The sequence below is a fragment of the Helianthus annuus genome, chromosome 7 (genome assembly GCF_002127325.2).
Source record: "Helianthus annuus cultivar XRQ/B chromosome 7, HanXRQr2.0-SUNRISE, whole genome shotgun sequence".
NCBI classification, from domain to species: domain Eukaryota; kingdom Viridiplantae; phylum Streptophyta; class Magnoliopsida; order Asterales; family Asteraceae; genus Helianthus; species Helianthus annuus.
This window is the reverse complement of record NC_035439.2, coordinates 124,057,113-124,072,974: the sequence shown is the minus strand read 5'-3', so window position 1 is coordinate 124,072,974 and position 15,862 is coordinate 124,057,113. Positions and strand designations below refer to the sequence as shown.

Sequence of the window (15,862 nt, the reverse complement as noted above, 5' to 3'; positions counted from 1 at the left end):
TATATCAGATAATAAAAAAAGTTATATTTTTAAAAAACCCTGTGTATTACACGGGTTAAATTTATATATCAAATAATAAAAAAAATATATTTTTAAATACCTTATGTATTACATGGGTTGGATAAATGTAATTTTGTATAATAAATGATAAAGGTTGTATCTTAAAAAACCCCGTGTGTTACACGGGTTGAATAAATGTAATTTTATATAGTAAATAATAAAAACTTATATCTTTAAAAAACCTCGTGTAATACACGCGTTGAGTTCTGATTAATTTCCGATTTTGATTTCCTGCATTTTCTCTCCTATTAAATAATAATAATTTTTCTATCCTTAAAATTACATCTTAAGTCATATTCTTATTTTTATAAAACATATTTAAAAAATATATATTATTTTATTTAAAATAAATATATTTAAAACATTTACTGATTAAAGTCATAGACAATTTAAATATGTTACCTAAATTGACAGTTCTAATTAAAAAACCACAAGACCCGTTTATATGTTATTAAAAAAAGAAAATAACTTTTATTATAATTATAATATTTTAAAATAATAAAAGTATTAAAAAACTATATATTATTATAATATTAAAATCACTAATAATTTGTAATCCTCAAATTTAAGCGTGTTAGAGGCAGGGAGCAAAATGGAAAAACCATAGCAAACTATTGGAGGAAAATGACTATTTTTAAAAGTTTGGGAAAAAACCATTAAAGTGACCAAACCACAGGGAGTAAAATGGAAGTTTACTCAAGGAAATATATTATAAAAATAATAATTTAATATTAATAGTATATTTTCTAAATAAGTTTTTAATCTATACTATATCTCTACGTATATCTCATAATTATATATATTTAATAGTATATCTCTACGTATATCTCATAAATAATTATTTAATTTTAAATAATTATTTTATTTTAATAGGCTAAAAAATAGATGGCTCCAATGAGTGACATGTGTCCTAAAGTGGTTTCTTTTATTATATAGTATAGATATTGGTATCAAAGACAATATCAATAAAAAATAACCAAGAACTAAGGTTAATTTATTACGTCATTTTTTCATTTCTTAATCCCAATTTTATTATTTTTGAAAAACCATATGGACTTATTGCATAATTAACTCTTATATGTTTTTATTTTGCTTTTATTATTAACTACATTTTTCTTTACTATTTAATTAAATAATTTTTTAAGTGGTAGGTTCGGCTCGATTTTACACAATGAAACATAGATAGAAAGAATATGTCTCGTGAGTTCTACTCGGTTTCATACAACAAAATATAGATTAAAAAAATATGTAGCGAATTAGATAAAACCTTTTGGAATATATAATATTATATTTTTTCACACAACAAAACGTAGATAAAAAATATGTCTCATGAGTTCGGCTCAATTTCATACAACGAAATGTAGATAAAAAGAATATGTTGTGAATTCGGCTTGGTTTCACAAAACGTAACGTAGATAAAAAAAATATGTGGTGACATTAATAAATCTTTTTGAATGCAGAACTTTTCATAAAACGCAATACGTAGATAAAAATACGCTGTGACTCGTGAGTCCAGCTCGATTTTACTGTGAGATTAAATATATTATTAATATAATATTTAATCTTTTAGCCATTATAATCATTTATATTATATTAGATCAAAATATAATAATAACCTATTAATAATTAGTTGGTAATTGTTGATGGACCATATTACCCTTATTAACTAATTAGGTTTCCTCTTGGGTGTATATATAAGGAGATTATTAGAGAGTTTAAGGGTTAGAAAAAATTACACAATTCACACAACCCTCATAACATCATTCACGACTCTCTCTCCCTAACCGATTCTTCCCTTGTTTCGGTTCATCACCATCATAATTTTACACCCTAAGGAGGAACCAGATCATCCTGACAATCATGTCTAACTCGATGGCTGCATCTCTGACTGGATTCTCTGCTGGCCTGTCTGCTGTAACAGGTATGTTATTCATCTTTTCCATTATGTTTAAACAGAACTGATCCAACATGTGGTATCAGAGCATATGTTGATAAATCAGTTCTGTTTTCGTATCCATTATTCTGGGATCAAAAATCTGGAAAATGGAATTTTTAAAGCTTTTTAAATGTCTCGGCTGATTTCGAGTACCATGTGCCGAAGTCACTGTTTTTCGGAAGAATGTTTATATATTTGACTCGAAATCATAAAGGGTTAAACTTGTTGTTACGAAAACCATTACAAAACCATTAAAATTCAGGTTTCGGATTTCCAGAATTATGTTTTAAATTTTTAGGGTTCATCATATTGTTCTAAGAAAACTCGAAAATTCATTAAGTTTCGGAATATAATTTGGATTAGTAGGTGTTTTTACTGTTTTGATCTGAATTTTATCTACTAAAATTTTCAAAAACTGTTAAAGAGATAATCAGTTATTATTTTTCGAAATCTTTGATAAGTTTAGATCAGCAATAAAACAAGAAACATTATCCCACAATCCCAAAAATTTCGAGTTTCCAGTTATTATCACAAAACAGCTGTTAACAGTGGTCTCGAGACCATCAGATTACGACTCGAGATCATCAGTCTCGACTCGAGACCATAAGGTCTCGACTCGAAATCATCAGGTGCTTAAATCTTCACAACTCGAGACCAACAGATCTCGACTCGAGACCACAAGGTCTCGACTCGAAATCATAAGGGCTTAAATCTTTATAACTCGAGACAAAGGTCTCGACTCGAGACCATAAGGTTGCGACTCAAGACCATAATCTTCACAACTCGAGACCATGGTTGCGATTCGAGACCTCATTATGACTCGAAATCTCATAAAATACAGTAGTCGAGACCATGGTTCCGACTCGAGACAAAGGTTGCGACTCGAGACCTCATAACTGACTCGAGATCTCAAAACTCAGTCGAGACCTAACTCGATCCGGACTAACAGGTGGTTTGCTATTAAATACTTGGTTTTGTTAACACTTAATTAACTAATCAGAATCAGATAATTTTTTACAAAACCAAAATAGCTTAACTTGAATGAGCTTCTGATGTGTTAATTCTGGCCAAAGCTGATTTAATACATCTATTTATTGTTCAAGTATTATAAAAGCAATGTTGAGTATGCATTACAAACGTGAAATGTCTTAATTCTGGCCAAAGCTGATTTAATTCATTTATGTTTAGCATGCTTGACAAGTGCGTAACTGTAACACCCCGAAAATATAAAACTTTATATTATAATTATAAAGTATAAACAAGCAAGAATATACTAACTAGGAATTTTAACCTAGTTAGTTACAAGTCTAGAAATAACTTAAAGTAGGGTTAAAAGCAACCAAATTAAATGTTAATCAAAGTGGAGGGGCATAAGTTGTAACAATTGAAACTTAATTGTTATTAAACAAATAAAACAAACCAAACACCCCCAAAAGGAGGTGTCTGGTCGATTAGAACAAGCAGGGGCGACACCCCCACTTTCAAACTCTAAAAATTCTACTTGAACTCTCAAATTGGAGGTGCAAATCTGGTCCAAACGAAAATCCGAGCTTAGAATCGTGATCCTCATCGCAAGAGGATTACAAGGTATGTAAAATTTAAGGAAAACTCTCAACTCGAAATTCTCATGAATTGGGAAAAATCTGAAATTAGGGTTGCATGTGTATGTTATGATGATTAAGGAACAACTATAGTGTCTAGAGACAAACCCTAGACCAATAGAAGTTGAAATCATAAGAGATTTTGGTGAATCCATGAACACCATTGTAGGTGATTAGTGGGTTATGTGTAATTTGATGAACACTAGGAAATAGATTGTTAACCTAGTGTAATTTGGCAATTATGAAGTGATTGCAGAAAATTTGAAGTTATCAATCATGTAAAAAGGTTGAATGATGTGAAATCAGGGCTAAATAATAAATTAGAGATTTGATGTTTAATCTTGTAAAAAAATCTGCCCAAGAAGTGTTTGTTGAAATGCCTCTATGAAGGCTTAAAACTGAAATTTCCAAGTTAAACGCATAATCATGATGTTTTGGTGTATTATGCGAATTATAAATTAAAGAAAGTTCTAAACATATCATATATGAACTCTATAGGAACGGGCGCGGGAGCGTCAAGCTGACAAGCGGGTGGCGAACCACGTTTGAAAGGGCTACTTTGAAGGTATGTAACTTGACCCGTTACATTAAGTAAATGTTGATGATTGTAATATGTGTAGTTGAATTTTAGAATAAGGGTTGTTTTGAATTAAAGCGGTGATGTCGCTATATTGAATAATTGGTCAAAATTTGGTTGGAACTCGTTGGTAGTCGTCATATGGGAGGATTCCTTAGACGAGCCAAACGGGTCGAATAACCAAGTAAGGCATAGTTAATGCCCCGGATTATGATGGATTGATCTTTGATATTGGTTAATAAATAACATATTAGAAATACGAGAATTTAATGTATTGGTATGTTAGAAAAGTGAAATCCGAGATTTGGGTTTGAGTGTAATGAATAAATCAAACAAAAGATTGATTTCCAGGGACTACCGTAAGTTACGGTAGTACCGTAACTTACGGTAGAGGTCAGGTGCTTATGGTGGTTTACCCCTGTTTTACGGTAGACCAGAAACTTCCAGGACCTACCGTAACTTACGGTGATACCGTAAGTTACGGTGGAACCAGAAAAACTTATAATTTATTCTTCATAATTCAGATGTTGGATCTCATGTTTATATACTATATAATAATGTCAAAACTAATGATTTTAACGTTTTGACCATAGGTGACGAAGTGGATCTTACGGGTGGCGATCAAGCGAATGATGAAGAACCGAACACTACATTTTGAAGCTTCCGCAATGTTTTAAATCTCTAATAGACTTTGTGTATGGGTTGTAAACAATTTCTAAACAGCTTTTGAAACGTTTTAACTTAGTCATAATTGACTAAGGTTGATACTACTTATGACCTTCTTTAATGAAAGTTATGTTAGTTATGAAATATTTTATTTAAATTGGCATAATCTATATTAAAATCAAGTGAAATTAGACGGGTGTTACAAGTTGGTAATCAGAGCTTTAGGTTGTCAACAAAGTGTTCGGTTCAAGCTTGATCGATCGTCCGGTAAGAATTAACTTATTATGTTAGTAGATTATGTCTTATGTAAGGAATGAGAAATGAATTGTTATGCATGGGAAGAGCGTGTTAACACACTCAAACCCGGAAAGTGCATTAAATGTGAACGGTTAAAGCAAGTTAGGAACTTGGCTAAACCGAAACAAACAAAGCAATGTCATGAATGAAATGTTTAATGTTTGATGTAAACATTTCAGTTTCAAGATGTCGAAAGGGAACAATAATGATCCGGTGCCGACAAGCACCGAACAAATGAAAGAAATAATTGCCGAGGAAGTAGGAAAGGCAATTGAAGGCAGTCTATCCGGGTTTATAGAAAAGATTCAAAGCACGGTGTTGTCGCTCGTAGAAGAACGAGTTAAAAGGTTGGAGGATACTGTCAACCTTATGAAAGACAAAACTGGAGAACGTAAAGGGTGCTCATATAAAGAATTCATGGCGTGTAAACCGCCAATCTATAACGGGGAGGTTGACCCGATAATTTGCGAAAGATGGATAAGTGATGTTGAAGGAGTGTTTGAACGAACCCATTGTGACGTAGGTGACTTTGTTGCTTACGGAACGGGTCAAATGAGAAATCAAGCCAAGGATTGGTGGGATAAGAAAAAGAAGGAAATGGGAGCCGAAGCGGCGAGGGTTATGACTTGGGACGAGTTTAAGGTACCATTCCTTAAACACCACAGTCCCAAAGCGGTTATTAACAGAATCAAAGAAGAATTCATCCAGCTGAGACAAAAGGGTGAAACAATCGATAAGATCACGGGCATCTTCATGGATAAGCTCAGATTTTGTGACGAGTTAGTCACCACTGAAGAACAAAAGATATATTACTATTACAACATGCTGAGTGCTGAGTATCAGGAATTTATGACTCCGTCAAAATACGAAACCCTCACGGAGATTATCAACACCGCCCGGGAACGGGAAATCGAGTTAAAGAAACAAGTGGAAAGAGGTGAGCGAAGGGCACATGATGTGAATCCAAGCCCTATAAAGAAAGCCCGAACGGGAGAATCGGGAAAGAAGGTGGATGTTAAAGATGGGTCGCCAAGTTGTAAAGTCTGCGGGAAGGGACACAAGGGGGAATGTCGATTCAAAGACAAGCCATGCCCCATATGTAATAAGACGGGGCACACGGCCTCGCTATGCCCGGGAAAAGTATCACTTTGCTACAATTGCTATCAACCCGGCCACAAAAAGTCCGAATGCCAGACTTAGTTGGAAAGAGAGATACTAAGGAGTCTCCAGCAGAAGCCCCCAAAGCAAAGGCTAGGTCCTTCCAACTTACCGCAGCTGAAGCGAAAACAGAACCCGATGTGGTTTCAGGTATATTCACAATTAACTCAATTCCAGCACGTGTATTGTTTGATACAGGTGCGAATAAATCCTTCATTTCGCATGGATTTATTCAACATCCTTCATTTGTATTGACGAAATTACCTGTGCCCTTAGAAGTTGAAATAGGGGACAACAAAAGTTTTATAGTTTGTGATGTTTGTCGAGGCTGCAAATTAAGCATCGACGATGAGGAATACTTGATAGACCTAATCCCGATGTCAATGGGAGAATTTCAATTAGTCGTTGGGATGGATTGGTTAGCCCAGCACCATGCAAAAGTCGTGTCTTTTCGTAAAGAGATAAAACTAACATCTCCAAGCGGGAAACACGTCACCATTTATGGCGAAAAGGGAGGTAACCCCATAGTGTGCTCAATGTTGAAAGCTCACAAGCTTATGAAGCGAGGATGCAAGGCATTCATGATATACGCAAATGAGCCCGAGAAAGAATCACGAAAGATTGAAGATGTACCGGTAGTACGAGAATATGGAGATGTGTTTCCGGAGGATTTACCGGGGGTACCGCCTGAACGGGAAGTAGAGTTCGGGATCGAGTTGATTCCGGGCGCAAAACCCGTGGCAAAGGCCCCGTACCGACTCGCACCGTCGGAATTACAAGAGTTGATGTCCCAAATTCAAGACCTGCTTGACAAGGGATTCATAAGGCCGAGTATGTCTCCTTGGGGTGCACCGGTATTGTTCGTGAGAAAGAAAGACGGGAGCATGCGCATGTGTATCGATTACCGGGAGTTAAACAAACTCACGGTAAAGAACCGATACCCGCTCCCGAGGATAGATGATTTATTCGACCAATTACAAGGTGCGAACTGGTTTTCAAAATTTGACCTTAGATCTGGGTATCACCAACTAAAGGTCAAAGAAGAAGATGTGCCGAAGACGGCTTTCCGCACGAGATATGGACATTACGAATTCCTCGTGATGTCATTTGGGTTAACAAATGCACCCGTGGCTTTCATGGACCTCATGAACCGGGTTTGCAAGCCAATGTTGGATAAGTCGGTCATCGTATTTATCGATGATATCTTGGTGTATTCAAAAAGTGAAGCTGAACACGCACACCACTTGTAAGAAGTGTTAGAGACACTGAGACGAGAAAGGTTGTATGCGAAATTCTCTAAGTGTGCCTTTTGGTTACGAGAGGTACAATTTCTTGGCCACGTCATAAGTGCCGACGGAGTTTTGGTGGATCCGTCAAAGATAGAGGCTGTGTCAAAATGGAATCCCCCGAAGAACCCTTCGGAAATTAGAAGCTTTTTGGGGCTTGCGGGATACTATAGGAGATTCATTCAAGATTTCTCCAAGATTGCGTCACCGCTAACAAAACTAACCCAAAAGAAAGAAAAGTTCATTTGGGGTGTCGATCAAGAAAAAGCGTTTCAAACGCTCAAAGAAAAGTTAACTCAAGCTCCGGTACTGACATTGCCGGACGGAGTCAAAGACATGGTGGTTTATTCGGATGCTTCACTATCGGGGCTCGGATGCGTTTTAATGCAACGGGGCAAGGTTATGGCTTATGCCTCGAGGCAATTGAAGATACACGAGAGGAAATATCCCACGCATGATCTTGAGTTGGCTGCGGTGGTATTTGCCTTAAAAATATGGAGGCACTACTTATATGGGGTAAAATGCACCATATTTACTGATCACAAGAGTTTGAAATACTTCTTCGATCAGAAGAAGTTAAATATGCGACAAAGGCGATGGCTAGAAACGGTGAAAGACTTCGATTGTGAAATACATTATCACCCCGGAAAGGCTAATGTGGTGGCGGATGCCCTGAGCAGAAAAGCGGACTATGTCCCAATACGAGTAAGGTCGATGCAGCTCGTGTTGACCTCGGGTATACTTGAACGTATTCGAGAGGCGCAATTAGAAGCAGTAAAAGAGGATAACTGGAAGAAGGAAAGAATAATCGGTCAGTCGAAGGATTTGACGGATGGGAATAACGGGTTGAAGACTCGATCCGGAAGGATATGGGTCCCACATACTTGTGGGGTGAAGGCGCTTCTACTTAATGAAGCTCATAAATCCCGATATTCAATTCATCCGGGTGCGACCAAGATGTACAACGATCTAAAACAAAATTATTGGTGGCCTGGAATGAAGAGGGATGTGGCGAAGTATGTGGAAAAATGCTTGACATGTTTACAAGTCAAGGCGGAGCACCAGAAACCATACGGCAAACTCCAATCGTTAGAAATTCCGGTTTGGAAATGGGAACATATTACAATGGACCTATTAACCAAGTTGCCTAAGACGAATCATGGTTTTGATGCCATATGGGTAGTGGTGGATAAATTGACGAAAAGTACTCACTTTATTCCGATTCGTGAGACTTATACCTCAGAAAAGATGTCAGAAGTTTACACTAATGAAATAATAGCACGTCATGGGGTGCCGGTATCCATCGTGTCTGATAGGGATACCCGGTTTACTTCAAATTTCTGGCGAGATTTCCAAGAGCAAATGGGAACCAAATTGTTCATTAGCACTGCGTACCATCCTCAAACGGATGGACAGAGTGAAAGAACGATACAAACATTGGGGGACATGTTACGGGCGTGTATAATCGACTTTGGAGGAAGTTGGGATGTTCACCTACCGTTAGTCGAGTTCTCGTATAATAACAGCTACCAATCTAGTATTAAGATGGCACCGTACGAAATGCTTTATGGTAGGAAGTGTCGAACCCCGGTATGTTGGGGTAAAGTGGGTCCACGTGAACTCGCCCACCAAGATATAATAAGAGCCACAAATAAAAAGATTGAAATAGTTCGGGCACACTTGAAAGCGGCTCAAGACAGGCAAAAGGCGTATGCTGACAAAAGAAATAGGCCAATCGAATTCCAGGTTGGTGACATGGTCATGCTAAAAGTTTCCTCATGGAAGGGCGTTATTAGATTTAGAAAAAGGGGGAAACTAAGCCCGAGGTTTATTGGGCCATTTAAAATCATCGGAAGGGTTGGCAAGGTAGCTTACCGCCTTGAGCTACCGGAGGAACTAAGTGGGATTCATGGCACGTTTCACGTGTCACAATTACGAAAGTGCCTAGCAGATGAAACAGCCTATATCCATTACGATGATATCGAAGTGGATAATAGTCTGAATTATGTTGTGAGACCGGTGGAGATTTTAGATCGAAAGGTCAAACAGTTACGAAATAAACAAATCTACCAAGTCAAAATCAAATGGGAGCATAGGAAAGGTTCGGACACTACGTGGGAGTCCGAAGAGGAGATGCGACGTCTCCACCCTACATTATTTGGTACGTATTTCGGTTTCGGGGACGAAACCCTTTTAAGGGGGGTGGACTTGTAACACACCGAAAATATAAAACTTTATATTATAACTATAAAGTATAAACAAGCAAGAATATACTAACTAGGAATTTTAACCTAGTTAGTTACAAGTCTAGAAATAACTTAAAGTTGGGTTAAAAGCAACCAAATTAAATGTTAATCAAAGTGGAGGGGCATAAGTTGTAACAATTGAAACTTAATTGTTATTAAACAAATAAAACAAACCAAACACCCCCAAAAGGAGGTGTCTGGTCGATTAGAACAAGCAGGGGCGACACCCCCACTTTCAAACTCTAAAAATTCTACTTGAACTCTCAAATTGGAGGTGCAAATCTGGTCCAAACGAAAATCTGAGCTTAGAATCGTAATCCTCATCGCAAGAGGATTACAAGGTATGTAAAATTTAAGGAAAACTCTCAACTCGAAATTCTCATGAATTGGGAAAAATCTGAAATTAGGGTTGCATGTGTATGTTATGATGATTAAGGAACAACTATAGTGTCTAGAGACAAACCCTAGACCAATAGAAGTTGAAATCATAAGAGATTTTGGTGAATCCATGAACACCATTGTAGGTGATTAGTGGGTTATGTGTAATTTGATGAACACTAGGAAATAGATTGTTAACCTAGTGTAATTTGGCAATTATGAAGTGATTGCAGAAAATTTGAAGTTATCAATCATGTAAAAAGGTTGAATGATGTGAAATTAGGGCTAAATAATAAATTAGAGATTTGATGTTTAATCTTGTAAAAAAATCTGCCCAAGAAGTGTTTGTTGAAATGCCTCTATGAAGGCTTAAAACTGAAATTTCCAAGTTAAACGCATAATCATGATGTTTTGGTGTATTATGCGAATTATAAATTAAAGAAAGTTCTAAACATATCATATATGAACTCTATAGGAACGGGCGCAGGAGCGTCAAGCTGACAAGCGGGTGGCGAACCACGTTTGAAAGGGCTACTTTGAAGGTATGTAACTTGACCCGTTACATTAAGTAAATGTTGATGATTGTAATATGTGTAGTTGAATTTTAGAATAAGGGTTGTTTTGAATTAAAGCGGTGATGTCGCTATATTGAATAATTGGTCAAAATTTGGTTGGAACTCGTTGGTAGTCGTCATATGGGAGGATTCCTTAGACGAGCCAAACGGGTCGAATAACCAAGTAAGGCATAGTTAATGCCCCGGATTATGATGGATTGATCTTTGATATTGGTTAATAAATAACATATTAGAAATACGAGAATTTAATGTATTGGTATGTTAGAAAAGTGAAATCCGAGATTTGGGTTTGAGTGTAATGAATAAATCAAAAAAAAATATTGATTTCCAGGGACTACCGTAAGTTACGGTAGTACCGTAACTTACGGTAGAGGTCAGGTGCTTACGGTGGTTTACCCCTGTTTTACGGTAGTCCAGAAACTTCCAGGACCTACCGTAACTTACGGTGATACCGTAAGTTACGGTGGAACCAGAAAAACTTATAATTTATTCTTCATAATTCAGATGTTGGATCTCGTGTTTATATACTATATAATAATGTCAAAACTAATGATTTTAACGTTTTGACCATAGGTGACGAAGTGGATCTTACGGGTGGCGATCAAGCGAATGATGAAGAACCGAACACTACATTTTGAAGCTTCCGCAATGTTTTAAATCTCTAATAGACTTTGTGTATGGGTTGTAAACAATTTCTAAACAGCTTTTGAAACGTTTTAACTTAGTCATAATTGACTAAGGTTGATACTACTTATGACCTTCTTTAATGAAAGTTATGTTAGTTATGAAATATTTTATTTAAATTGGCATAATCTATTATTAAAATCAAGTGAAATTAGACGGGTGTTACAATAACTAAAGTGATTGTCTCATTTCTGGCCAAAGCTGATTTGTCACGATTGCTTTGCACACATACTTAAATGATTACACTTCTGGCCAAAGCTGATTTGTCTTCGTTTAAGTAGAATTTTACTAAGTCTATTATTTTGATGTTAGTAATAGGCATTATCACAGCTTCATAATTAAAATGGTCATTATTTATGCCCGCCTTAGTATAACATGCCCTTAGATCACATTAGGACTTCTTTCTTAGTATCATAACTTGCTCATCTTATTTCCACTATCAGCACCCAATTGCGGGATTCCACCTTTGACTGGTGATAACTTTGCTGAATGGAAGGATGCCCTCATGTTTACACTAGGATTGCTAGACTTCGATTATGCTCTTAGAGAGAATAAGCCAGCAGATCTTACTACTCAAAGTACTGCTGCTGATCAGATAGTTCATGAAAAATGGACTAGATGTAACCGCATGTCTCTCATGTTCATGAAGCAATCCATTCACAATGCTATTAGAGGCGCCATTCCTGATTTTGAAGATGCTAAAACCTATCTGGCTTCTGTGGAGGCACAATTCAAAGGAACATCAAAAGCACACGCTAGCACTCTTATCCTCAAGCTGGTGAAGACTAAGTATGATGGGAGGAGCGGCATTCGCGAGCACATCATGATGATGCATGACATGGCCAATAAGCTGAAAGGGCTAGAGATGGAAATCAGTGATGGTTTTCTTGTTCACTTCATCATCACTTCGCTTCCTTCGTCCTATGAAGCATTCAAGATCAATTACAACACTCAGAAGGAGAAATGGACGACGAGTGAGCTGGTCGCTATGTGCGTATAGGAGGAAGAGCGTATGAAGATGGATCGCACTACTGATGTTGCTAACTTTACAACCTCCAACTCTAAGAAGAGGAAGCACAATCATCAAAGAAAGGATGCTTCCAAAGTCCAAAAGCCCAATCCTAATACAAGTGCACCTTCCATCTCTAAAAGCTCCTTAGGCAAACCCTATTGCAAGTTCTGTAAGAAAACAGAACATAAGCAAAAGGAATGCCCTGACTTCAAGGAGTGGCTGGCTAAGAAAGATAACAATTTTTTCATGATACTTGAGTCCTTTAATTTAAATGTTCCTGCTAATTCTTGGTGGTTTGATTCTTGTTCTATGGTTCATGTAACTAACTCTACTCAGAGATTCCTTTCAATCCGGAAGTTGGGAAGAAACCAAAGAACACTTAAAGTTTGGGATGATCGGGAATTAAAAGTGAAGGCCATAGGAACATTACAATTATTTTTGAAAACTGGTTTATGTATTAAACTTTATGATACCTTATATGTTCCTGAGGTAACTCGGAACCTTGTATCAGGACCAAAGTTAGACATGGACGGTTTTGTCGTTTCTCATGGTCATCGCAAACTCTCTATTCTCTATGATTCCGTTGTTTATGGTACTGGCATTCTGGATGGTGGTCTCTATAGATTAGAACTAGATGATAATTTTTCCAAATCTTTGTTGTCATATAATATTAATGAATCACTCACAAAGATGAAACAGATTTGAGACTTAGAGACTTCATCTATATTGTGGCATCAACGTTTAGGCCACATCTCAAGAGAACGATTAAATCGTCTCGTAAAGGATGAAGTCTTACCTCCTCTCGATTTCGCTGATTTTGGAACATGTGTCAAATGTCTTAAAGGCAAAATGACATCAGTGAATAAGAAAGGTGCCACTAGGAGCTCTAATTTATTAGAACTCATTCACACTGACATTAGTGGTCCCTATCAAATCGCTGGCATAACAGGACATACTTCATTCATCACTTTCACTGATGATTATTCTCATTACATGTACTTGTATCTTATTAAGGAAAAGTCTGAATCTCTTACAACTTTTAAAGATTATAAAGCTGAAGTTGAAAAGCAATTAGATCGTCAGATTAAAGTTGTGAGATCAGACAGAGGCGGTGAATATTATGGAAGACATACTGATGTGGGTCAAGCTCCTGGTCCATTTTATGAGTTTTGTAAGGGCCAGGGGATTGTGAACCAATACACCATGCCTGGTACACCTTAGCAGAATGGTGTCGCTGAACGAAGAAATCGTACCCTTATGAACATGGTGCGTAGTATGTTAGCCAACACTAATTTACCATTATTCCTCTGGACTGAAGCGTTAAAAGCAGCTGTTCATATACTCAATAGAGTTCTTTCTAAGTCTGTCCCTAAAACTCCTTATGAACTTTGGACAGGAAGGAAACCGAGTCTTAAATATATGAAAGTATGGGGTTGCATTGCTGAAGCAAAACTCTATAATCCTTTCCTAAGGAAACTTGACCCTGAAACAGTTACATGTTTCTTTATCGGGTATCCTGATCATTCGAAGGGTTATCGTTTCTATTGTCCTTCCCATGTCACCCGTATTGTTGAAACCAAGCGTGTTGCGTTCCTGGAGGATTTCAAGGTCAATGGGAGCAGTACCAACCCTTACGAAGAATTGCAAGAAGTACAAGACGCGGGGGGGAGAGACTCGTCGCTTACCATTACTCCGTTTACTCCTCTTGTACCCCATGCAACTGCACATGAAGCCACTGCACAAATTCCATCTCCACAACCAGAACCCATTATACCTCATAACGAAGGCACATCAAACGCTCAAAACCAAGACAACGCTGAACCCGATAATCAACTCAGGAGGTCATCTAGGCAAAGAAGGCCTACTAATTGGGATGATTATGTTACCTACCTGACTGAAATGGATACTGGAAAGCTCAATGATCCTATATCTTATAATGAAGCCATTAGCAGTGATCAGTCTTCTGAATGGAACAAAGCAATGATTGATGAGCTTGAATCCATGAAGAAAAATGACGTTTGGGATTTGGTAGAATTACCCAATGGTGTCAAACCTGTTGGTTGTAAATGGGTGTTCAAAACAAAACTGGATCCGAATGGGAATGTTGAACGCTACAAAGCGAGATTGGTTGCAAAGGGCTACACTCAGAAAGAGGGAATTGACTATCAAGAGACGTTTTCACCTGTCTCTCGTAAAGATTCATTAAGGATCCTTATGGCCCTAGTAGCTCATTTTAATTTAGAGCTGCATCAGATGGACGTCAAAACTGTTTTCCTTAACGGAGACTTAGACGAAGATGTTTTCATGAAACAACCTGAAGGCTTTAAACCTGAAGGTCAGGAGCATCTAGTTTGTAAGTTGAAGAAATCTATTTATGGGTTAAAACAAGCATCACATCAATGGTACCTCAAGTTTGATGAAGTCATGAAGAGGCAAGGTTTTATGAAGAATCAAGTTGATCAATGCACCTACCTCAAGATGAGTGGGAGTAACTTTACTATACTTGTCCTTTACGTAGATGATATTCTATTGGCAAGTAATAGTTTAGACATGTTGCATGAGTCGAAGCGGTTACTCTCGCATAACTTCGGCATGAAGGACCTCGGAGATGCTTCTTACGTCATTGGCATCGAAATTTACCGAGATAGACACAAAGGGATCTTAGGATTGTCTCAAACGACCTACATAGATCGTGTCCTTACACGTTACAACATGCAACAGTGCAAACCCTCCGTCGCTCCAGTAGTTAAGGGAGATGTTTTCGGTTCTTTCCAGTATCCGACAACAGAGGTTGAAAAGGAGCAAATGAGCCAGATACCTTACGCGTCAGTAGTCGGGAGCCTGATGTATGCTCAAGTCTGTACTCGCCCAGATATCGCTTATATTGCTGGAATGCTAGGCCGTTATCAGACTAATCCTGGTCTAGATCACTGGAAAGCAGCTAAGAAGGTCCTTAGATATCTGCAAGGGACGAAAGACTATAAACTGACATATAGAAGAAGTGATCACTTAGAAGTGGTAGGTTATTCTGATTCTGACTTTGCCAAATGCAAAGATGACAAGAAATCCACTTCGGGCTACATCTTTATGTTAGCAGGCGGACCTATCTCATGGAAGAATCATAAACAACAGTTAACTACAACTTCCACAATGATGGGAGAATACATTGTTGTTTATAACGCAACCTGTCATGAAATGTTGCTTAGAAATCTGATCACTGGACTCAAAATCGTTAATTCCATTTCTAGACCATTGAAGCTTTATTGTGATAACTCAGCTGCCGTTAGTTTCTCGAACAGTAACAGTTCGACTGGAGCTGGTTTATATCTCGATACAAAATATTTGTTCGTACGTGAACGAGTTGAGGAAAATAATCTTTGTATTGA

General features: G+C 37.4%; 1 protein-coding gene across 1 annotated transcript; it reads left to right on the top strand.

Annotated features, from left to right (window-relative positions):
- Positions 1 to 5,323: 5,323 nt before the first annotated feature.
- On the top strand, positions 5,324 to 6,337 carry LOC110866883. The gene has a single exon (XM_022116026.1). It carries the CDS (start codon positions 5,324 to 5,326, stop codon positions 6,335 to 6,337), a length of 1,014 nt encoding a protein of 337 aa, XP_021971718.1.
- The last annotated feature ends 9,525 nt before the right edge of the window (positions 6,338 to 15,862 follow it).